We start from the raw sequence: 25,083 nt of genomic DNA, 5'->3' as shown, positions 1-25,083 counted from the left end.
CGCTGCAGAGTGAAAATCTCATTCTAATCATTAGTGTGTTTTCAGATATTCAGTCCAGTTGTCGATTGCACGTTATGTACAATAGTTTGAAAACTGGCACAGCCATCTGCTTCATTCAGATTCTGTGAGCAGCGCCGTGCCGTTTCGTGTACTCGCTGCTGGGACACCGACCGCACCGTGCAGTACTGCCAGTGTCACAGCCGCAATGCTATTTATACCCCGGGGTCGACGTCGACTATCCGCAGACGACAGCCGAGGAAATTGCCAAAATAATGTGCATAAATGGTACCGACATCTCGAACACGAAAACACGTGACAGATCGGTCGGGTCGAGACGATTCGTGGCCGGCCACTCACCTTGGGAGTGACCTGCGGGTCAGAAGAGCCGGCGCCGGGCTCTGCGGACGACTGGCGGCCGCCGGAGCTGCCTCCCGACGCGTCCTTGTGGCGCAGCTTGCGAGGAGCGTCCGTGTCCACACACTCCACCTCCGAACCGGAAGACTCCTTGTCACACTCTGAGCACTGCCTGCAAACAGGTCACGACTGACAGTACAAATTGGTAGAGTGAAGCAAATGCGTAAAGTGATACCGGTGACTCGTTTAACTGTGCACTGTCGGAAGAAATGAATGGACGAATGGACAAAAGCGACAGACGAGGGCACCGACGGGAGTAAGAAGATCCTTTACGGAGCGGTCAAGGTTACGAAGAGAAGCACAGTGGAAAATGTCCGGAACACAAATAAATGGGGAAAGGAAGCTGAGAACGTACAGGGACTCGGGGAGATGTGGATTGGATGGAATACTAAACCCTTAACCCTAATACAGGGAGTGAAAGGCTATTTACAATTTGTACAGAAACCAGATGGCAGTTATAAGAGTCGAGGGACACGAAAGGGAAGCAGTGGTTGGGAAGGGAGTGAGACAGGGTTGTAGCCTCTCCCCGATGTTATTCAATCTGTATATTGAGCAAGCAATGAAGGAAACAAAAGAAAAATTTGGAGTAGGTATTAAAATCCGTGGAGAAGAAATAAAAACTTTGAGGTTCGCTGATGACATTGTAATTCTCTCAGAGACAGCAAAGGATTTGGAAGAGCAGTTGAACGGAATGGATAGTGTCTTGAAAGGAGGATATAAGGTGAATATAAACAAAAGCAAAACGAGGATAATGGAATGTAGTCGAATTAAGTCGGGTGATTCCGAGGGAATTATATTAAGAAATGAGACACTTAAAGTAGTAAAGAAGTTTTGCTATTTGGGGAGCAAAATAACTGATGATGGTCGAAGTAGAGAGGATATAAAATGTAGACTGGCAATGGCAAGGAAAGCGTTTCTGAAGAAGAGAAATTTGTTAACATCGAGTATAGATTTAAGCATCAGGAAGTCGTTTCTGAAAGCATTTGTATGGAGTGTAGCCATGTATGGAAGTGAAACGTGGACGATAAATAGTTTGGGCAAGAAGAGAATAGAAGCTTTCGAAATGTGGTGCTACAGAAGAATGCTGAAGATTAGATGGGTAGATCACATAACTAATGAGGAGGTATTGAATAGGATTGATGAGAAGAGGAGTTTGTGGCAGAACTTGACTAGAAGAAGGGCTCGGTTGGTAGGACATGTTCTGAGGCATCAAGGGATCACCAATTTAGTATTGGAGGGCAGCATGGAGGGTAAAAATCATAGAGGGAGACCAAGAGAGGTACTGGGAGATGAAGCAGCTTGCACAGGATAGGGTAGCATGGAGAGCTGCATCAAACCAGTCTCAGGACTGTAGACCACAACAACAACACAACAGAAATATGGAAGAGAAAAATGACGGGACCGGGGGTGTGGAAGAAGTCGAGAGGAATCTGACCCGGACAAACGTAGAGGAGCGATAAAGTCCACAAAAGGAGGAAAAGTGCCTGGACTGAATGAAAGAAGTGTGGAGGTGGCTCTATTGGGTTATGAGAGTGATACAAAAGAAATAAGGACATCTGAATATTGGAAAAAGCAAATCGCGGTGCCAATTTTTAAGAACGGTTACAGATCTCAAATTATAGGGAAGTTACTTCGAAGCATCACACTGCTGAGGTATTTGTGAATATCCTGGGAAAGACAGTACAAAAGACAGTAATGGGAGTATCAAGAGAAGAACACACACACACACACAATAACAGAAAGGATTTAGTATCAAGAAGACGAGCAATGGTGTGTTAAGGGAACCACTTCAGAAAAGTGGAACAGGGAGGCTCATTACATGAAGAATAAAGGAAATGTGTTGAGGAAGTGCGAGTTGTGTAAAAATAGGACAATGTGACACAGATCAGTCAGAACACCATTATGGATGAGATAAAGGCAGGAGCAGCAGTGTAACTGGGAGACGAGTGAGTGAAAGCAAAATGTTTGCAGATGATTCGAAAGTGTGATGAGATGTAGAAAGTGAGGCACAACGAAGACTAAATGTAAACGAGGAGGTCGGGGGACAGTACAGATTGAAACTCAATACAAACCAGTGCAAAGTGACTGAGGGAATGAGGAATAAAGTTAGAGTAGTGACAGATACAAGTATTAGAGCGGAAATTCTAAAGAAACGATTACAAGATTAGTGAAACGGAAAGGTAGAGTGAAGGAAGCAAGGATGCACCATCAAAAAGCTAACAATGTTATACTGAGCACATTACACTCCAGTACTTGTGTAGGGATTGGAAATGTAGGAAACAAAGAAGAAGCAGGTATACAGGATACAGGCTTGTGAGACAAAATTTCAAAGAAGTGGAACAGTACTTATTAGAAAGGACAGAATAAGGAATGACGCGGTGAGAGAAATGGTGAAGGAGAAGCCAACACAAGAGACGATACAAAAGGAAGTAATACAGTACACACACACACACATACACACACACACACACACACACACACACACACACACACACACACAGAAGGCGTCACAAAACAGAAGTGGCCTCATTGTGAAGCTCATACTTCACTTGGCTGAGGCACATAACTGCATGAAAAAGAAAATGATGAAATACATCGCAGTGGTGTTACATTTCAGACTATTTTTTTTTTTTTTTTAAATTTTTGCTATGAACAAGAAGTAAACATTGTTTCACATCTGCACATCATCACTGCTTTCTGGTGTTATTGTTTATAAATATAACATTATACTTTATGTGACTATCCCAGCTGTCTATGGGAAATGATAACACTACTGCCTTCGCTTCTTACGTACTATCCTCTTTCAGCAGTATTCTTCATTCTCTGAATCACTCCCAATTCCTCTACTTCTTCACAGAATGCTCTTCTTATTCTCCTTCTTTCCTCATAAGATAGGTCCGGACACACTTGCTATTTTTGCTCTTCACCTCCACCCGTTTCGTACGACTTCTATACTGGTGTCGCTTCCCTAATGAGACTTGTGCCTTCTGTTCTCCTGGTCAATACCTTACCTGTAATCTCCTACGGTTTATTCACACACTCTATTATTACTATTATTATTGATTTTTTTCCGAACAATACGTACAACTCCCTGTCTGACCTCAAGCAAATTGTAAACTTTTTGTTATTATTATCATTTTAATCTTGCAATGACTGTAAGTATAATCTACAGAACACAAAAAATGCCTATCTACAATATATTATAATTTGTGGAGCACAGGATAGCTGGTCCAGCAGGATACCTGGCCCTGCAGTATAATTTTCTCGTCTTTCTATTTTGTTTTTGGATGTTGCTTGGGAAGTAAAGGCCAATTGTATTCTTTGATTGAACAACATTTTTTTCTTATTTTGCCACCAAGGAGACTGTAGACTTCCAGAACTGCCACAACACTCAACTTGTCCCTGTAGTGCCTCCGTACTGCCACTCAGTAAACGATCTGTGATGCCCTCACTAGGTAAGTCGACTCGCAGATTCTTCCCCGATGGAGGAGCAATAGTTGACATAAAAAGAAAACACCTTAATAATATGTACAGAAGTAAATAAATAACTACAGGACAGACAATAGAGACAGTTCTTAACACTACTCTACACCCCACAGGCTTCTTCACTTCCGAACGACTGCTGCGACCGATGTCCATTTCGTGCTGCTTCCTGTATTTGTGCCTTCGTCTCGCCCTACAATTCTCGTTTTCCACACTTCCCTCCGTCACGAACGAAATATTTCTCTGTGCCTAAAATGTGTCCTCTCGACTAATGGCTTCATATAGTCAACTTGCAGCATATGGATCTTTTCTCCCCAATTCTATTTGATAACTTCTCATTAGTTACTCGATATACCTGCCTGATGTTTGCCACTCTCCCATGTCTCCTCATTTCATAAGCACCTATTTTCTTTTCCATACTGTTTATCATCCACATTTCACTTCCATACTAAGATACACACCAAAAAAGTACTTTTGGAAAGAGATTTTATAATGCTTACTTTTATATCAGATGCATAGGGACTTCTCTTCTTTCTGTTGCCAATCCACATTTTACATCTCCTTTACTATTTTCAGCATGTAAGTTACAATCTAATTTCTCGGCATCACAGAACTTAATTCAACTGTATCCCATTAATCTTTACTTACTTTTACTCGTATTCCCCTCATAACTATTTTTTGAGACAGTACCCATTCCTTTCAACTGATGTTTCATGCTCTTTGCTGTCTGTGAGGTATAAATGTTACCGGCAAACCTTAAAGTTTCCACTTCTTCTCCGTGGGATTCTAATTCTGTTACACTTATTATTCGATCAATGTGCAGATTGGAAAATGTGAGTGATAGGCTACAACACCGTCTCAGTCACTTGTCAAACAGTGACTTCTGCTACAGTGTCCTAGGACACCGGCCACAGCACACGAGACGGCCATAACACGCAAATCGGGAAAAGCGATGCTCGCACAGTCCGTAGCAGACACGTGGGCTTTTTGAGTATGTCCCCAGACCACGACAAGGTACACCGAGGGACCACCAGATACTTTTCCAGGTGACATCCGGTCACGAGTTACTACAGGGCAGCACATCTCTTCCTGGAGAATAGCTAGTTAAGGAACCTAGGAACCACTGTAGACAGTTCCCGACGTCCAGAGCTGGCCGATTTGTGCACCGACCGATCGCAGTCCCTCAGTTGCACTCTCGACAACGGATCGTCGGTGACGACACTGTAATGCCTTGAAGTAGGCTTTTGCATAGCAAAACAGCTCTTTGAGTGTTGGTCAGTTCAGTGTTTAGTTGCGGCTCCAACGAGTTATTTGGAGCCAAATTCACAGAACTGTATTTTGGTCGGAACCACAGACAAAGTGGTGTTAATTTGTAATTGTAAATCGTGACGAACCATTTTTTGGTTTCCGGAAGGACAATAAAGAAGTTATTATACTCCTACTAGAACTATCCCTCAATCCGAAAAACAGACACATTTTACAACTTCCTCCCAAGCTCTTCTACTCTTATACAGGGTGTTACAAAAAGGTACGACCAAACTTTCAGGAAACATTCCTCACACACAAATAAAGAAAAGATGTTATGTGGACATGTGTCTGGAAATGCTTACTTTCCATGTTAGAGCTCATTTTAGTTTGTTCTTCCACCTACGCTCAATGGAGCACATTATCATGATTTCATACGGGATACTCTACCTGTGCTGCTAGAACATGTGCCTTTACAAGTACGACACAACATGTGGTTCATGCACGATGGAGCTCCTGCACATTTCAGTCGAAGTGTTCGTACGCTTCTCAACAACAGATTCGGTGACCGATGGATTGGTAGAGGCGGACCAATTCCGTGGCCTCCACGCTCTCATGACCTCAACCCTCTTGACTTTCATTTATGGGGGCATTTGAAAGCTCTTGTCTACGCAACCCCGTTACCAAATGTAGAGACTCTTCGTGCTTGTATTGTGGACGGCTGTGATACAATACGCCATTCTCCAGGGCTGCATCAGTGCATCAGCGCATCAGGGATTCCGCGCGACGGAGAGTGGATGCATGTATCCTCGCTAACGGAGGACATTTTGAACATTTCCTGTAACAAAGTGTTTGAAGTCACGCTGGTACGTTCTGTTGCTGTGTGTTTCCGTTCTATGATTAATGTGATTTGAGTAGAAGTAATAAAATGAGCTCTAACATGGAAAGTAAGCGTTTCCGGACACATGTCAACATAACATATTTTCTTTCTTTGTGTGTGAGGAATGCTTCCTGAAAGTTTGGCCGTACCTTTTTGTAACACCCTGTATGTACAGTATTGTTTCTCCACAAATTGTGGATAATCTTTCACTTCCTGTACGAATCCTCCCACTCTACAGCCACGGTGAGGTGACTGTAAAGTATTTTCGGAATGAAAAAACAGTCTAGGTTACAATGACAGCTGTCTTTGCAACCTAGACTGTTTCTTCCTACTCAGACTTTCACTCCCTGTATTTTCTCTCTGATAATTTCAGAATTCCAAACAGTGTATTGCAATCAAAATTGTCAAAACCTTTCCCTAATCTACAAGCCATATATTTTTGTTTGGCTTTTTTCAACTTATCTTTCGAGATAAATAGTGAGTCAGTATCGCTTCATGTGTTCCCACGTTTCTCGGGAACCAGACCCGATGTTCCAGCTGGTCGGCTTTTACCACACTTTCCATTTTCTGTCAATAATTTACAAAAGTACTTTGCAACTGTGACTTGTTCAATTGATGGCTCAGCAATATTCACACCTGACAGCACTTTTCTTCTTCAGAACTGGAATTATTACATTCTTCTTGAGGTCTGGGGTCATTTCACCAGTCTCGTATCACACACACCGTTGGAATACTTCTGTTGTAGCTGGCTCTCCCCAGGTTCTCAGTAATTTTGACAGAACTAAGAGTGACTTAGCTTTTTCAGTGCTCTGTCATATCTGTCTCGCAGTACTGTACCTCGCATCTCACCTCTGTGTACTCCTACTTCGTTTTCTATAATACTGCCTCGAACTTCTTTTCTTTGTACAACTCTTCTTATGTACTCGTTCCATCTTTTGGCTTTCTCTTCTTTGCTGAATACTGGCTTGCCATCTGACCTCTTCATATCCATACAGCTGCTTTTTTTCTCTGTAATTTTCGTACTGGTGGCATCTATCTTTCCCCTAGTGTCTCATACTTTTACAGCATTACGTTTGTCCTCGAGCAATTCCCGACTAGCCGTTTTGTGTTTTCTGTCAATATCTTATTTTAGACACTTGTGTACCCTTTTGCCTATTTTGCAGCATTACACTATATCGTCAAAAGTATCCGGACACCTGGCTGAAAATGACTTACAAGTTTGTGGTGCCCTCCATCAGTAATGCTGGAATTCAGTACGGTGTTGGCCCACCCTTAGCCTCGATGACAGCTTTCACTCTCACAGGCATAAGTTCAATCACGTGCTGGAAGGTTTCTTCGGGAATGGCAGCCCATTCTTCACGGAGTACTGCACTGAGGAGAGGTATCGATGTCAGTCGGTGAGACCTGACAGAAAGTCAGCGTTCCAAAACATCCCAAACATGTTCTATAGGGTTCAGGTCAGGACTCTGCGCAGGGCAGTCCATTACAGGGACGTTATTGTCGCGTAACCACTCTATCGCAGGCTGTGCATTATGAACACGTGCTTGATCGTGTCTAAAGATGCAATCACCAGCCCCTAATCGATCTTCAACAGTGGGAAGTAAGAAGGTGCTTAAAACATGAATGTAGGCCTGAGCTCTGACAGTGCCACGCAGAACAACAAGGGGTGCAAGCCCCCTCCATGAAAAACACGACCACACCGTAACACCACAGCCTCCGAATTTTACTGCTGGCACTACACATGCTGGCACACGACGTTCACCGAGCATTCGCCATACCCACACCCTGCCATCGAATTGCCACACTGTGTACCGTGATTTGTCACTCCACACAACGTTTTCCCACTGTTCAATTGTCCAATGTTTACAGCCATTAAACCAAGCGAGGCGTCATTTGGCATTTACTGGCGTGATGTGTGGCTTATAGCAGCCTTTCGACCATGAAATCCAAGTTTTCTCATCTCCCGTCTGTCATAGTACTTGCAGTGGATCCTGATGCCGTTTGGAATTCCTTTGTGATGGTCTGGATAGATGTTTGCGTTTAACACACTACGGCCCTTTTCAACTGTCGGCGGTCTCTGTCAGTCAACAGACGAGGTCAGCATGTGCGCTTTCGTGCCGTACGTGTCCCTTCACATTTCCACTCGACTATCACATCGGAAACAGTGGACCTAGGGATGTTTAGGAGTGTGGAAATCTCACATACAGACGTATGACACAAGTGACACCCAATCACCTGACCACATTTAAAGTCCACGAGTTCTGTGGAGTGCCCCATTCTGCTCTCTCAGGGTGTCTAATGACTACTGAGGTCGCTGATATGGAGTACCTGGCAGTAGGTGGCAGCACAATGCAGCTAATATGAAAAGCGCATGTCTTTTGGAGTGTCTGGATACTTTTTATCACATAGTGTATCTATTTGTCTTCTAATATATTCCTCTCCCCTGCTTCAGTCAAAAATTATCAATGCTTCCTCCGAAACTCACACAAACACTAGTTCGTTTGATTTTCCCAGGTAGCATGTCCTCAATTTTCTACCTTTCAGCAACTGGTTCAGTTTTAATCTCCAGTTCACAAACAATAAATTGTGGTCAGAGTCCACATCTGCCCCCGGAACAAAATATGGTTCGGAAGTGACCGCCTTACCGTTATACATATTTTTCCGACTCCGGTCTCGAGTGCCCAGTGAAACCCCTACCGGAGTGCCGCACTGACCTCGCGCACGCGGTACGTTCACTTTTACGAGTACTTACCAGCCCATGAGTTTGGTCTTCTTGGGCATGCGGGTGAGGGGCGGGTTGAGGCAGCCCAGGTGGTAGAACAGGTGGCACGTGTCACACTTGGCCAGCAGGTGCTGGTCCGTCGTCTGCCGGCACGTCCCACACTCGTTCAGCGGCAGGCTGCCGCTGCCCTCTGGACCGACAACGACACTTACATCAGACTATAGGCAATACGAGTCATTTTTATTTATGTTACAAGTATCACAACTATGATACACTGTATATTTTTGAACGAAAGATTGAGAGAGAGCCTCGTGCGTTGTTTTGTATCGGTGACGTACTGTACAGTACGTGGAAAGCTTTTCTCGGGTACGATCTGTCGACGTGCGATTTGGCCTCGGGACCGGTGCATCCGTTCTCTCCTTGCTCGCCACCCCACTTCCCGTCCGACGTTCAGCTGCACGGTACTGTCGAGGAAGCGCCGCTCGCTTTCGGATGTCGACACCGTGCTCGGAATTACGGTGCAGTAAGTTTCTTTTGGGGGTGGGGGGACATCGAGCCACTGCACAACACTCGACACTGTCTGCACTGCCCTCCTACCGTTCGGTACCTGGCCATAAACTGGCATAATTCGGGGTCATTTTAAATGGCATTAAAAATACAAGAATGTGATAGGAACACTGTTGTGTCTAGGCAAGACAGCCTAGACACAATGGGAGGAAGCCGAAAGGCACGCGCTTAAACTCACGCAGGCTGGCGTGAGGTCTGAAACAGGATACGTAATGAATGCTATAAAGAAAAGTACGTAGCTTCTGGAATACTTTAATCCACATTTGTAGAACATCGCTCTTGATGATACATGCTTCACACTATTAATTATTAAAGCTATGGCGTCTTGCTAGGTCATAGTAAATGTAGCTGAAGGCTATGCTAACTATCGTCTCAGGAAATGAGAGCGTATTTGTCAGTGAACCGTTCCTTGCAAAGTCGGCTGTACAACTGGGGCGAGTGCCAGTACGTCTCTCTAGACCTGCCGTGTGGTGGCGCTCGGTCTGCAATTACTGACAGTGGCGACACGCGGGTCCGGCGTATACTAATGGACTGCGGCCGATTTAAATGCTACCACCCAGCAAGTGTGGTGTCTGGCGGTGACGCCACAAACACGATTATTGTCCACTTAAAAGATAAAAAAATGTGTGTTACAGGAATAGTATTTTATTTTAGTACACACAATTCAATAAAACACGAGAGAATCGACAAGAAAAATACTAGAATTCTATAGGAACTCTCTGTTGAGCAGTATAGTTATTATATTGTCTGATTTACGAGAGTACAGGAATGTTGAAAACTGGATATCTGAAGGGTGAATCTTTTCTACAGATTACGCACAACCGGTTTCGGTGTGGAAAAGTCGGGGGCACGACGTCACTGTCCGTCTACTCTCATTCCTGTAGCTTGCCTCTTTTCCTCCCTCCCACACCCCTCGGGCCTCTCTCTCTAATCCCCTCTCCCTTCCTGAGCAGTCTTTGGAGCAGCGAGTCTGATTGAGCTCACTTGCAGTAGATCACACATATGCAACAAAATACTGACAAAACTGTAAATTTCATATAGCAGATCATCTCTGTGTGCAACTTACGTCCGACTTCTTTGGTACATTGTCTTTACATTTCATTATCACATATCAATTCACTTCTCAAACTGTATGTAGTCGAGGAAACGAGTAAAATAATCAAACTCTTCACTCGTAAAAACAATTAAATAATACATAAATTTGAATCTGTCCCCAATTCTTCAGACGACATCTGCATTTTTGGCAGATTGCCTCATTATGACCGACGTCGGCCAAATTTGTCAGAATTATGTGCTAACCTTAGTGCTACAATTGGTGACTGCATATTTATCCCACTGTCCAAATAGCTCGAGTATGCTGGAATCGGCACTCCTAAAATGGAAACAAAGTCGTGAACACTGTTTGCAATGCAAAAACAGGGAATAAGCTACTCGCTTTAAAGTCTTCTGAAATACAGTGAATACAAAGATTTTCTGTCTGTACCTTCCATTTTCAGTCCCGGTCTGTACAAACTGTCTGAGGTCACCTAATCTGCCAGCACACTATACACCGTTTGACCTTTTTTACAAACCTGAGAATGAACTGCAGATGAGTACCTTTGTAGCTCTTAAAGCACTACTATGATGAGATAGCCAGCCCTGTGGTAACAGAAAACTAGCTGCTAACATATTTCAAGACGAGATGAGAAAGTTCCAACAATACACTAAAAGACTCACAGAGGGTCCTGTCGGGATGCGACCACTGCTGGTAATGCACGAGCCTACACACAACTACGGCGTCAGGCACTGGAACTTCTCATTTGTTATTATTAATAGAAAAACTAGGTTTGCATGTCTATTATTTTATTTTGGAAACTAAGGTGAGTAATGTTGCACTACAGGTACAGAGCGCACAAAAATGTACATACATTACAAAAAGAAAAACACTGTACAAATAAGATACATCTTTTAGGATTCCCAACAGGAAGAAAACGAGTAGTGCTAGATGTGGAGAATGTGTCTGTTCATCCTGTCCGGTGCCCCAGAAAAGTGTGATAGGCACGAGCTGGCACACCTCAGAGATGCACCACACTGCCACAAATGAAACACTCCATTCCCACAAAACTGACACGACGAGTTATCGAATGCTGAAGAGTTACAAGTAGCCAAGTTTGAAATTGTCTCATTCATAGACACGTCAGATGCATTAAGCGGAGTACAATCTGTCAGACAACACGGTTAGCGAGCGTAAGCTGTTCGATACTTACCAACGACGTTTGATTTCCATCAATTCGTCTACTCCCTCGGTCTTTTGAAACTGCGTGGACAGTAGAAGGTACATGTGGATAGTGCGGTGGAAGAGATTACACTAGTCTCCCACATATTAATTTCTAGTATTTCAGGAGAGGGAGGGGGAGCACACAGACTGCTTGCACCTCACTGCATATTAAGTACACAGGTTTACTATTTCGTTCTGTTTGACAGAAACTGCTCTACAAAATCCTCATCCCCTCGATTGCCTCACACCGTGTTCAGGAAAAATTTACAGCACGAGCTTCTCCTGCTTGTTTTGAATAGTTATAGTGCGAGGCATCAGTTTAGTTATTGTTGTTGAAGTACATGGAGAGAGAGAGAGAGAGAGAGAGAGAGAGAGAGAGAGAGAGAGAGAGAGAACAGGATGGGACACAGAGGAGGATAAGCACATAGACATTACATTTTGATTTTATTGCATTCGTAAATGTTGGGCAATTAAGTAAGCCAAAAGTCAATTATATCTGCAGAACTGAGGAATAAGTCTATTTATTCACTTTCAAAGTATTCATGTTGTCTGAGTTTCATCCAATTGCAAGAAATGGAACAGAATGGTGTTGTAAAGTTCTAATTATCTGTAGTTTATTGTCTGTGGAAATTCATGCAAAGTCATTAAAGTTTGGTAAGAAGCCAGCCCCTGTCTTTACAACAGCTACGACATAGCCAGTTGAATTCAAATGCGCAATACTTCTGTGGGAGATGACCCGAGCTGAAGACGTCACGAAACTACAACTACAGAATAGAAACAACTGGGCTGAACAATTAACAGTCATCATCATAAACACATGGTGCTATACATTTTGTCAGCTTCCTGACATCACTGCTGGATCCATCTAATCCTTTAGTCCGTCTTTTCACCTTGTCGGGCCTTTTTTTCCCTTGTGTCCTTGCACCGTGCCTTCAATGGTACCTATCAGAATTCCTTTTCCTTACAATATGTGTCACAGTCACTCTACATTCTTTTCTTAATCAGGCTTATCGAGCTTCTTAGCTCCTTTTCCCTTTTCACTGCTTCACTTTATTGTCTCCATCCACAGCAATGCACATCTGACACGATTCAAATTTGTTTCTTTCTCTCTTCTTTGATGTCCAGCTTGCACGGCTGTACACAAGAACACTCCACAAGATGCATTTAACCGACAGTTTTACTACATAATAAGTCTTTCTTTTTCTGGTAAGCTCAGTTTGCCACAGCAATTCACATTTTATTTCTTTATCTCTCATCCAGTTGCCAATTCACATGCTCCACAAATATCTGTACTGTGCAACAGGTCGAATTTGACCTGTTGTTTTCTTTCACATTCCTGCATTTATTATCGTCATCTTAAGTTTCGGGTGTGTCAATTTTCATTTGTACTCGTTGCAACGATTCGTGTTGAATGTTACTTAACTTAAGTTTCTTCTGCCTGGTCCATTGATGAATGAACGTGGAATTTTGACGTTTAAAGAAATTTTATTCGCATTAATTGACATCCGAACTGCACACTCGTCATGTAAACAAAAACCAGACTTCACAAATCTCTTTGATTTCCAAACAGAGAGTCTAACAGGCTCAACAACAACAGACAACAACTAACTCACAACGTCACTGCTTTCCCTTATATAGAATTTTAACAACTGTTCACAAAATATTCCATTATCAATTTTGTATAATTTCAATGTTACAATTAAAACTTACAACATCCAAAGAAATGTAATTAGAAAGGATATTAATTACAGAGGAAAACATGAAACTAAATAACAAATGAAAATACATCGCTTGGTAATAACTTTTAAGCTGATTTTCAAGATAATGGGATTCTTTGTGTTAACTTGTTACTCAATTCTAATCATGGTAATTAGAGGTGCTGGCCACCTATGCCAAAACTTCCACAGCAATTGACTATTTTTAATTATTCCTTCAATTTGGTGATTAATCATTTAATTTACCATCTGTACGTAATTTTGTTGATGACAACAATCTCTTGATAATGATGACAATATATGTTTTTCCAGAACCTTCTATTTGCTTTTATAATGAATATCAAGTATTACTAGCAAATTGGACAGAATGATTTTTTATATATATAATGGAAGGAAACATTCCACGTGGGAAAAATTATATATAAAAACAAAGATGAGGTGACTTACCGAACAAAAGCGCTGGCAGGTCGATAGACACACAAACAAACACAAACATACACACAAAATTCAAGCTTTCGCAACAAACTGTTGCCTCATCAGGAAAGAGGGGAGGAGAGGGGAAGACGAAAGGAAGTGGGTTTTAAAGGAGAGGGTGAGGAGTCATTCCAATCCCGGGAGCGGAAAGACTTACCTTAGGGGGAAAAAAGGACAGGTATACACACGCACATATCCATCCACACATACAGACACAAGCAGACATATATATATATATATATATATATATATATATATATATATATATATATATATATATATATATATATATATATATATATGCGAATGGATATGTGTGTGTGTGTACGAGTGTATACCTGTACTTTTTTCCCCCTAAGGTAAGTCTTTCTGCTCCCGGGATTGGAATGACTCCTTACCTTCTCCCTTAAAACCCACATCCTTTCGTCTTTCCCTCTCCTTCCCTCTTTCCTGATGAAGCAACCGTTGGTTGCGAAAGCTTGAATTTTGTGTGTATGTTTGTGTGTCTATCGACCTGCCAGCGCATGATGCAGTCGATCTTTCAGGCTCAGTCCTTCCTTCTGGACTCAGCACTTCCTTCTCTATTTCTAGAGTCTCCATTACCGAGTCGTCGATATATACGATAAAGAAAGTCGGTAAAAGACAATGACCCTGTCATACTTTTCTTCCAATGTCAATCCAGTGTGTCATACATCTGATAAAATTAAAGGTGTATGAAACATGAGATGCCACCCACACTTATCAAAATAGGTCAAGCTGGACTCAACCCAGAGGTTAGCCGAAGATTGTAGTGCTTCTCTAGGCTCGGTCCTACCGGATGTAACCTGTCGTCTTCCCCAGACATCTGAACTCGCTTACCGAGACAGTTACCGTGCAACTCCAAAGTGTGGTGCAGTTTGGCATTTTTCACATTATTTTACGATTCACTGTCAGAGAGAAAAGAGGTGAGAGCCGAGAGAAAAGAAAAAGTCTAGGACTGACTGACGATCAAAACTGAGACTTTTGGATTTGTAGTCTGTCATTCGCCAACTGAGCTTACAATGTTTTAGGCCGTGTAACAGATACTACAATACTGAACTGGGTCTTGTAAGGGGTACTACTATAGTAGATGTTTGCACACTAAAACTGGCGAGGGAATACACATCACAGTACTGTCCTCGATATTTATAACTTACACAATTTTACGGTTTTCAGTCTATATTCCAACAGATTAATAAAGTAAAAACAGATTTCTGAAAACAGTAATTATTACTAAAGATAATATCTCGACAAGCAAATTTCCGTACAGCTAATACTCGACCTGCTTTGACACCTCCTGTAAAAATGCCGTTATTTTCCACTCGAGTAGCTCCTCAACGGCCTCACGTGCTGGAATGTAGTCTCTTCCAGTTCTTTCGACAAGGACGAGTCCACAACAATACCGGGAATTGAACCCGGGTCCCGCACACTTCAGTCGGACGGGCCAACCACTCAGTTACAGAAGTGGACTTATGTTCCATTCAACTCTCTACCAGTATAACTCTGACCAACTCAAAACTAACTCCAACTGACACAAACGACACACCAATTACATACGTATGCAAACGCCTGACTGAAAAACCCACACTGTCGATCCTAGGACAGGCGTCTCGGCACCGAGGAATTCGGTCCGGTAGATATGCTCGCAAATTGCACAGTTTGTGCCACATTCGAACAGCACACTTCACACTGCGTACACTCTGTCCGGTGCAGATTTTTTACGGACACGGCACTCCTCTAATTTTCCACTCGTGGAGAATACCGTCCCGATATTACACTTACCGGCCCACGACGAGCACTTACCGCGCGAGTGGTGCTGGGAGCGGTGCGGCTGTACGGCACGGGCGGCGGCGTCCGGGGGGGCGGGGCCGCGCCCGCCCTTGCCCGGGGCCGGCACCGGTGGAGGCAGTGCCCGCTTCTCCATCTCGTCCACCGAGGGCAGGCCCTTGTCGGGGCACACCAGCAGCAGGAACGAGTGATACTTGTGGATCGCCTGCTTCAGCCCCACGTTGATGCGGCTCAGCTCTGCGTTCTCCTTCACGAGCTGCACAGGTAAGTCAGTGACAGCTGGTAAGTGTGAGCAGCACAACATCCTGCCACTCACCGTGGCGACTTAACTCACTGGAAACACACATACACAAGGTAGTGATGTGGTGCCAACTGGCGCTGAACAACACTGTGTGTTAGTGTTAGGTCATCCATGTGAGTACTAATAAAAGATATAAAATTTAAAAAAAAACAATGTTTTTGTTGTTGTGGTCTTCAGTTCTGAGGCTGGTTTGATGCAGCTCTCCATGCTACTCTATCCTGTGCAAGCTTCTTCAGCTCCCAGTACCTACTACAGCCTATATCCTTCTGAATCTGCTTAGTGTATTCATCTCTTTGTCTCCCTGTTCGATTTTTACCCTCCACACTGCCCTCCAATACTAAATTGGTGATCCCTCCATGTCTCAGAACATGTCCTACCAACCGATCCCTTCTTCTAGTCAAGTTGTGCCACAAACTCCTCTTCTCCTCAATTATATTCAATACCTCCTCATTAGTTATGTGATCTACCCATCTAATCTTCAGCATTCTTCTGTAGCACCACATTTCAAAAGCTTCTATTCTCTTCTTGTCCAAACTATTTATCGTCCCCGTTTCACTTCCATACACGGCTACACTCCATACAAATACTTTCAGAAACGACTTCCTGACACTTAAAATCTATACTCGATGTTAACAAATTTCTTTTCTTCAGAAACGCTTTCCTTCCCATTGCCAGTCTACATTTTATATCCTCTCTACTTCGACCATCATCAGTTATTTTGCTCCCCAAATAGCAAAACTCCTTTACTACTTCAAGTGTCTCATTTCCTAATCTAATACCCTCAACATCACCCGACTTAATTCGACAACATTCCATTATCCTCGTTTTGCTTTTGTTGGTGTTCATCTTATATCCTCCCTTCAAGACACCGTCCATTCCGTTCAACTGCTCTTCCAAGTCCTTTGCTGTCTCTGACAGAATTACAATGTCATCAGCGAATCTCAAAGTTTTTATTTCTTCTCCATGGATTTTAATACCTACTCCGAACTTTTCTTTTGTTTCCTTTACTGCTTGCTCAATATACAGATTGAATAACATCGGGGAGAGGTTACAACCCTGTCTCACTCCCTTCCAAACCACTGCTTCCCTTTCATATCCCTCGACGCTTATAACTGCCATCTGGAATCTGTACAAATTGTAAATAGCCTTTCGCTCCCGGTTTTTTTACGCCTACCACCTTCAGAATTTGAAAGAGAGTATTCCAGTCAACATTGGCAAAAGCTTTCTCCAAGTCTACAAATGCCTGAAATGTAGGTTTGCCTTTCCTTAATCTATTTTTTAAGATAAGTCGTAGGGTCAGTATTTCCTCATGTGTTCCAACATTCCTACAGAATCCAAACTGATCTTCCATGAGGTCGGCTTCTACCACTTTTTCCATTCGTCTGTAAAGAATTCGTGTTAGTATTTTGCAGCTGTAACTTATTAAACTGATAGTTCGGTAATTTTCACATCTGTCAACACCTGCTTTCTTTGGGATTGGAATTATTATATTCTTCTTGAAGTCTGAGGGTATTTTGCCTGTCTCATACATCTTGCTCACCAGATGGTAGAGTTTTGTCAGGACTGGCTCTCCCAAGGCTGTCAGTAGTTCTAATGGGGTGTTGTCTACTCCCGGGGCCTTGTTTCGACTAAGGTCTTTCAGCGCTCTGTCAAACTCTTCACACAGTATCATATCTCCCATTTCATCTTCATCTACATTCTCTTCCATTTCCATAATATTGTCCTCAAGTACATCGCCCCTGTATAGACCCTCTGTATACTCCTTCCACCTTTCTGCTTTCCCTTCTTTGCTTTGAACTGGGTTTCCATCCGAGCTCTTGATATTCATACAAGTCGTTCTCTTTTCTCCAAAGGTGTCTTTAGTTTTCCTGTAGGCAGTATCTATCTTACCTCTACTGAGATAAGCCTCTACATCCTGAAACTTAACGGCTCTGAAAACTAGGAAAATGTCAAAGCTTTAACGTTTCGTCTGCCTGCTGTCGTAAATATTTTGCCTCCAGAAGGGAGACACTAGGCAGCGATCCCGCCTCGTATTTATTACTTTTCTCCGACTTCGATAGTATTCGTGTTGTCGATAAGGAAGGACGTTAGAGTCTAATTACCCACAGATGAAGCACAACTGGGAATACGGAAGGGGAAAGAAATTAGCTTTGTCCTTTCCAAAACAGTCATCCGTGCACTCGTGGAGTGATTTGGGTAAATCACTAAAACCTAAATATGGATGGCCGAACAGAGATTCAAACTGTCACCCTCTCGAATGTTGCTCACCACCGTGCCACGTCGCCCAGTCGTGCCGCACAGAATCGTCCAGTTAATTCTGGGGACGAACAGAGTCGGTCAAAAGAGGACGACATACAGAAGCGGCACGCACCTTGTCATACTTGTGGCGCCAGTCCTGCTGCTCCGCCTGCAGCTCCTTGTTCAGGTCCAGCAGCTCCTCCAGGCGGTGCTTCATCGATGTCAGCCTCACGTTGCGGTCCAGGTAGTAGCCGATGAACTCCACACTGTAACACGGAGAAAGCAGAATGCGATACGAGGTCGTGCCTTGCCGTACCCTACTACTAATTGGGAGCCCTGTAGCTTCTTTCCAATGCAACACTGCCAATTTACTATAATCCTCACTCCCTTGCATTGACAATTTAACACAGAAATTGCATCGATATTCAATACTAAAGGACCCATGCCGACACCAACAAGAATGAGTAACGCTCCTACAGCCAAAGTATAGAACACCACATGCCAGTCCGTAGCTTCTTTCCGATGCACCAGTGCCAGTTTACTGTATTCCCCACATCCTCACATTGACGATTTAACACAGAAAGTGCGTCGATATTCAATAGTAATGGACCATTCCGACTTCTCAAAGGGCGAGTAACTCGCTTACACTGAACGTATGGTACCCTACCTGCGAGACCTGTAGATTCTTTCGGATGCACCACTGCCAGTTTACTGTAACCCTCACAACATTACACTGACAACTTAAAACTGAAATTTCGTCGCCATTCAATAGTAAGACACCCATGTAGACATCTCCAATAGCAAAAAACGCGTCTACAGTCAACGAATTCAACACTACCTGTGTATCCTGTAGCTTCTCTTTGATGCACCAGTGCCAGTTTACTGTAACTCTCACACCGTTACACTGACGGTTTAACACACAAACTGCGTCGCTATTCACTAGTACAGGACCTATGCTGACATCACCAAAGGCGAGTAACGCGCCTACAGACAACGTATAGAACACTACCTCGGTGACTTGTGGCTTTTTCTAATGCACCATTACTTGCTCCCTGTAACCCTCACAACATTACATTGATTATTTAACATGGGTATTGTGTCGATATTCAATAGTAAATGACCCATGCCGTCTTCTCCAAGGGCGAGCAAACTGCCTACAGTCAACGTATGGAACACTGCATTGTGTGGTGTCACAAGGCTTAGGCCTGTCCCACCCCTCATCAAATCGACCGAGACTTATACAAATAATTGTAAGAACAGTTATTATTATTATGTTCTTTAAGTTTGTTTTTGGGTTTCAGAAATACTGTGGGAAGAAAGTTTATTTATGTTGCAGATAACGTGGAAGACGTTGCCCGACGATCACCACGAAAGTTCGACGTAGCGGCAAGTGGGCAAGGAATAAAACGAATGCTGCAAACTACCGCGAGCCACGGAAGAGCCCGGGCCGCGAGGGCGTCGAGCTTCCTAGGTCGATGTCGGACGACGTCAGAGGAAGAGATATTCTGCTTTCTCATTGTAAACAGATCGATCGAGTCTCAAAAGGCTTGTGTAAAAAGTATAGGCGGGTGACGCATTAGGAGGGACCCGATGCCTGGAATACTTCCACAGTTATTAAAAAGTTGTTAAATGCAAAACCAATAGTTTCATCATTTATATAAGTAAAAAGTAGTAAAGATAAAGGAAAGGAAGAGTTGCGGCGTCAGAACGCAAAGTGACACGTCGCTCAGCAACGAAGGAGGACATAAACAGCGGGCGTTATGTGGTGAAAACAAATCAACTGATAAAATAGTAAGTCTGTAATAAGCATAAAGCCACATAACACTGCACAGTCTGCACGTTCCTTTTAGCGCACTACCGGACCCTGCCAATTCGCGTGCACTGCCCTAACGCACTACCCCGCCCGGTCGACAGGTTTTGCACGGGACCGGACGCAAGTCTATGCCCGCACACAGAGGTGCGTACGGTGCTACGCGGATCGTGCCGACGGGAGCTTTACTCGCGCGTACTCCCGTCGAGTGGACGGAGAGTCTGCCCGTGTGTACTCGACTGCTCCTGCGGCACACCGACAGTGGTTCTACATCTACATCTACATTGATACTCCGCAAGCCACCCAACGGTGTGTGGCGGAGGGCACTTTACGTGCCACTGTCATTACCTCCCTTTCCTGTTCCAGTCGCGTATGGTTCGCGGGAAGAACGACTGTCTGAAAGTCTTCGTGCACGCTCTAATCTCTCTAATTTTACATTCGTGATCTCCTCAGGAGGTATAAGTAGGGGGAAGCAATATATTCGATACCTCATCCAGAAACGCACCCTCTCGAAACCTGGCGAGCAAGCTACACCGCGATGCAGAGCGCCTCTCTTGCAGAGTCTGCCACTTGAGTTTATTAAACATCTCCGTAACGCTATCACGGTTACCAAATAACCCGGTGACGAAACGCGCCGCTCTTCTTTGGATCTTCTCTATCTCCTCCGTCAACCAGACCTGGTACGGATCCCACACTGATGAGCAATACTCAAGTATAGGTCGAACGAGTGTCTTGTAAGCCACCTCCCTCGTTGATGGACCACATTTTCTAAGCACTCTCCCAATGAATCTCAACCTGGTACCCGCCTTACCAACAATTAATTTTATATGATCATTCCACTTCAAATCGTTCCGTACGCATACTCCCAGATATTTTACAGAAGTAACTGCTACCAGTGTTTGTTCCGCTATCATATAATCATACAATAAAGGATCCTTCTTTCTATGTATTCGCAATACATTACATTTGTCTATGTTAAGGGTCAGTTGCCACTCCCTGCACCAAGTGCATATCCGCTGCAGATCTTCCTGTATTTCGCTACAATTTTCTAATGCAGCAACATCTCTGTATACTACAGCATCATCTGCGAAAAGCCGCATGGAACTTCCAACACTATCTACTAAGTCATTTATATATATTGTGAAAAGCAATGGTCCCATAACACTCCCCTGTGGCACGCCAGAGGTTACTTTAACGTCTGTAGACGTCTCTCCATTGATAACAACATGCTGTGTTCTGTTTGCTAAAAACTCTTCAATCCAGCCACACAGCTGGTCTGATATTCCGTAGGCTCTTACTTTGTTTATCAGGCGACAGTGCGGAACTGTATCGAACGCCTTCCGGAAGTCAAGAAAAATAGCATCTACCTGGGAGCCTGTATCTAATATTTTCTGGGTCTCATGAACAAATAAGGCGAGTTGGGTCTCACACGATCGCTGTTTCCGGAATCCATGTTGATTCCTACATAGTAGATTCTGGGTTTCCAGAAATGACATGATACGCGAGCAAAAAATATGTTCTAAAATTCTACAAGAGATCGACGTAAGAGATATAGGTCTATAGTTTTGCGCATCTGCTCGACGACCCTTCTTGAAGACTGGGACTATCTGTGCTCTTTTCCAATCATTTGGAACCCTCCGTTCCTCTAGAGACTTGCGATACACGGCTGTTAGAAGGGGGGCAAGTTCTTTCGCGTACTCTGTGTAGAATCGAATTGGTATCCCGTCAGGTCCAGTGGACTTTCCTCTATTGAGTGATTCCAGTTGCTTTTGTATTCCTTGGACACTTATTTCGATGTCAGCCATTTTTTCGTTTGTGCGAGGATTTAGAGAAGGAACTGCAGTGCGGTCTTCCTCTGTGAAACAGCTTTGGAAAAAGGTGTTTAGTATTTCAGCTTTACGCGTGTCATCCTCTGTTTCAATGCCATCATCATCCCGTAGTGTCTGGATATGCTGTTTCGAGCCACTTACTGATTTAACGTAAGACCAGAACTTCCTAGGATTATCTGTCAAGTCGGTACATAGAATTTTACTTTCGAATTCAATGAACGCTTCACGCATAGCCCTCCTTACGCTAACTTTGACATCGTTTAGCTTCTGTTTGTCTGAGAGGTTTTGGCTGCGTTTAAACTTGGAGTGGAGCTCTCTTTGCTTTTGCAGTAGTTTCCTAACTTTGTTGTTGTACCACGGTGGGTTTTTCCCGTCCCTCACAGTTTTACTCGGCACGTACCTGTCTAAAACGCATTTTACGATTGCCTTGAACTTTTTCCATAAACACTCAACATTGTCAGTGTCGGAACAGAAATTTTCGTTTTGGTCTGTTAGGTAGTCTGAAATCTGCCTTCTATTACTCTTGCTAAACAGATAAACCCTCCTCCCTTTTTTTATATTCCTATTAACTTCCATATTCAGGGATGCTGCAACGGCCTTATGATCACTGATTCCCTGTTCTGTACATACAGAGTCGAAAAGTTCGGGTCTGTTTGTTATCAGTAGGTCCAAGATGTTATCTCCACGAGTCGGTTCTCTGTTTAATTGCTCGAGGTAATTTTCGGATAGTGGACTCAGTATAATGTCACTCGATGCTCTGTCCCTACCACCCGTCCTAAACATCTGAGTGTCCCAGTCTATATCTGGTAAATTGAAATCTCCACCTAAGACTATAACATGCTGAGAAAATTTATGTGAAATGTATTCCAAATTTTCTCTCAGTTGTTCTGCCACTAATGCTGCTGAGTCGGGAGGTCGGTAAAAGGAGCCAATTATTAACCTAGTTCGGTTGTTTAGTGTAACTTCCACCCATAATAATTCACAGGAACTATCCACTTCTACTTCACTACAGGATAAACTACTACTAACAGCGACGAACACTCCACCACCGGTTGCATGCAATCTATCCTTTCTAAACACCGTCTGTACCTTTGTAAAAATTTCGGCAGAATTTATCTCTGGCTTAAGCCAGCTTTCTGTACCTATAACGATTTCAGCTTCGGTGCTTTCTATCAGCGCTTTCCCGGAGGAAAGGAGCGGAACATGGCAACTACTCGGAATGAAACGGACGGTCGAGTGTTCTAACTGAACAGTGCGAACTGGAGCAGTGTCGCTTTGACAGTGGAAGTGAAAATTACTACAACGAGAACAAATGTGACACGGCACGAACGAAACTTGCCGCCCAGGGAAAGACCGTAGGTCACAGCTGACAGTAGAGAAAATTAAAAAGAAAGTAAAAACTCTGCCTCGCAGTACTGCTGAGAAATCCCCACTGTCGAGACATCGAATAAAAGCGGTGATGACAGAGAGGATGTTTACGTACTGAAAGTACAGTTTTTTTGACACATTTCGATTTACCATCGGCACGGAATCTTAAGAGCAGCCGATAACTTCTTGGAGGAAGTAATTTCTTTTTTAAATCACAGTGTCCTGCTTTCTTTATTTCTGTTGCACGAGGTCTAGTAGGAATCGATAATTATTCTCACTCGTCTTCAATTTCAAAAGGAGTAATTGCTCTGTAAAATATCTAATTTTTGTAGAAATTTCACACTTTCCTGTCCTCTCGTCTACCTGTCCGTGTCCTGTACACCCGTGAGGACTTTTTCATTTTTTTGTATTCTTCACTGTCCAGCTATGTAATACAGCAGACAGAGAGAAAGCAAGAGCTGCGAATTTCGTGTCAGCAGTCGAGATCTCTGTGTACGCAATACTGAAGTGCACTTTGTGGCGCAACTATCTGCACTGCAATTTTTTACGTCAGCTTCCGTGCACGCGATAAGCAACTTGTGAATGGACACTGAGCACAAATGAAGATTGTATCACACAGCAATCTACGTATATAAACAGCTTCAGCCAGTAGAGATACCACGGTAAAATCAGTCAAGCCCAGAGAGGGGGTGGGGGGAGGGTGTTAGTGCAACAAGCTGTCTGTGCTCCTGTGTGGGACGGGCAGCATTTATTTGACGTGTACAGGACTTAGGTAACACAAAATAGTAAAAGAACACAACAAATAAGTATACAATACAGTAAATAATAAAAATAACAAATTTCTGCAAGACGCTACTGATTTTCAAATAGGTGGACATTAAGAATTCCAATGTCTTGATGGCCTTGTCACTTGCTGCTTATAGGTCTTCTGTAGTACAAGGATCAGCCAGGTTACTGCAGACCAGGAGATACTGTGGGTTCTGCAGGTCACCATACTCGCAGAACTCTTCTTCGTTTGTGAGCCCCACTATCTGAGGCTCGTCTCGCACCGTAACACACCTGTCGTCAATCGGTACGGTGCCCTCTGTGACACGTACGACAGATGCAATTCCACAGCGGTTAACAATTAAGAGTACCGTTCCGCACTCGGTATACACTTCCGGGCTGATCTGTTGACTGCAGTCACGAGCATTAAATTTTGTTAACAAAGAAAGAGTCCCAAACTGTGTGTGTGTAAGTAATTATAATAGCGTCTATATCTACATATGTACCCCAATATCTTACCAATTCAGAGGACCACAGTTGTAACGAGACCTCGTATTGTGCAGCGGTCCCTCGTTTATCCGTGTTCTGGTGTCGTGTCTAGGCCATCAGAGATAGTTTGGCCAGGACCAACACACAGGAGGTGTGGCTCCCGAGTGCAAACGACAGAAACACACAAAACAACGTTTGTGAAAGTTTTTACTTTTGTAGAAGAATAGGGGGAAAGTAGAAATTGATGATCTGCCCTCTCCTCCTTTTCTCCAACATTCAAATTTTTTCCTTTCTTTCCTCTGCTGTCACAGGTTTCATTTTCAATCGGAGTGATCGTGTGCAGCACCCGGCATTTATCCGAACGTCAGCGCTTGCCGGCTCTCGCCTTTCGTGTGCCTTTTCATTCCTGTTCTGTGAATCCCTTCACCGTAAGAGTTTGTTTATTACTATCGTCCACAGTGGGAGATGCTCCTTCTGACTGTTTGCATTAGAAGTGAAGCACACAGACACTCAGTTAGCCACACCGTCTAATTTCTGCCGACCGGTATCCTGTGCTCAGTCGCCTACCGTTTCCCAGCACTAACCTTATCTCTGTACAGATGGCATCCCAGAGGGAGTGTTCCAGAACGCCTTTTCCATTTCTTCCAAATTTCTGCAAGAACGCGACCCGTCACTAAGTCGGCCAGCCCTCTCCGAGAGTTTCAGTGTTGTAATAGGAGC

General features: G+C 43.6%; 1 protein-coding gene across 2 annotated transcripts in view; it reads right to left on the bottom strand.

Moving 5' to 3' along the window:
* Positions 1–25,083, bottom strand: part of LOC126428467 (PHD finger protein 14) — a 187,096-nt gene that overhangs the window by 60,227 nt on the left and 101,786 nt on the right. For both annotated transcript variants that reach the window (XM_050090401.1, XM_050090402.1), the window contains exons 10-13: positions 18,236–18,368; positions 15,579–15,819; positions 8,775–8,934; positions 358–526 (exon numbers count right to left, since the gene is read on the bottom strand). In XM_050090401.1, coding sequence (XP_049946358.1) covers positions 358–526; positions 8,775–8,934; positions 15,579–15,819; positions 18,236–18,368 — 703 coding nt within the window. The remainder of the gene's footprint in view (positions 1–357; positions 527–8,774; positions 8,935–15,578; positions 15,820–18,235; positions 18,369–25,083) is intronic.

This window comes from Schistocerca serialis, chromosome 12 (genome assembly GCF_023864345.2).
Source record: "Schistocerca serialis cubense isolate TAMUIC-IGC-003099 chromosome 12, iqSchSeri2.2, whole genome shotgun sequence".
In the NCBI taxonomy this organism is placed as follows: Eukaryota; Metazoa; Arthropoda; class Insecta; order Orthoptera; family Acrididae; genus Schistocerca; species Schistocerca serialis.
The sequence above is the reverse complement of the archived record's forward strand: the minus strand, read 5'-3'. Positions and strand labels throughout refer to the sequence as shown.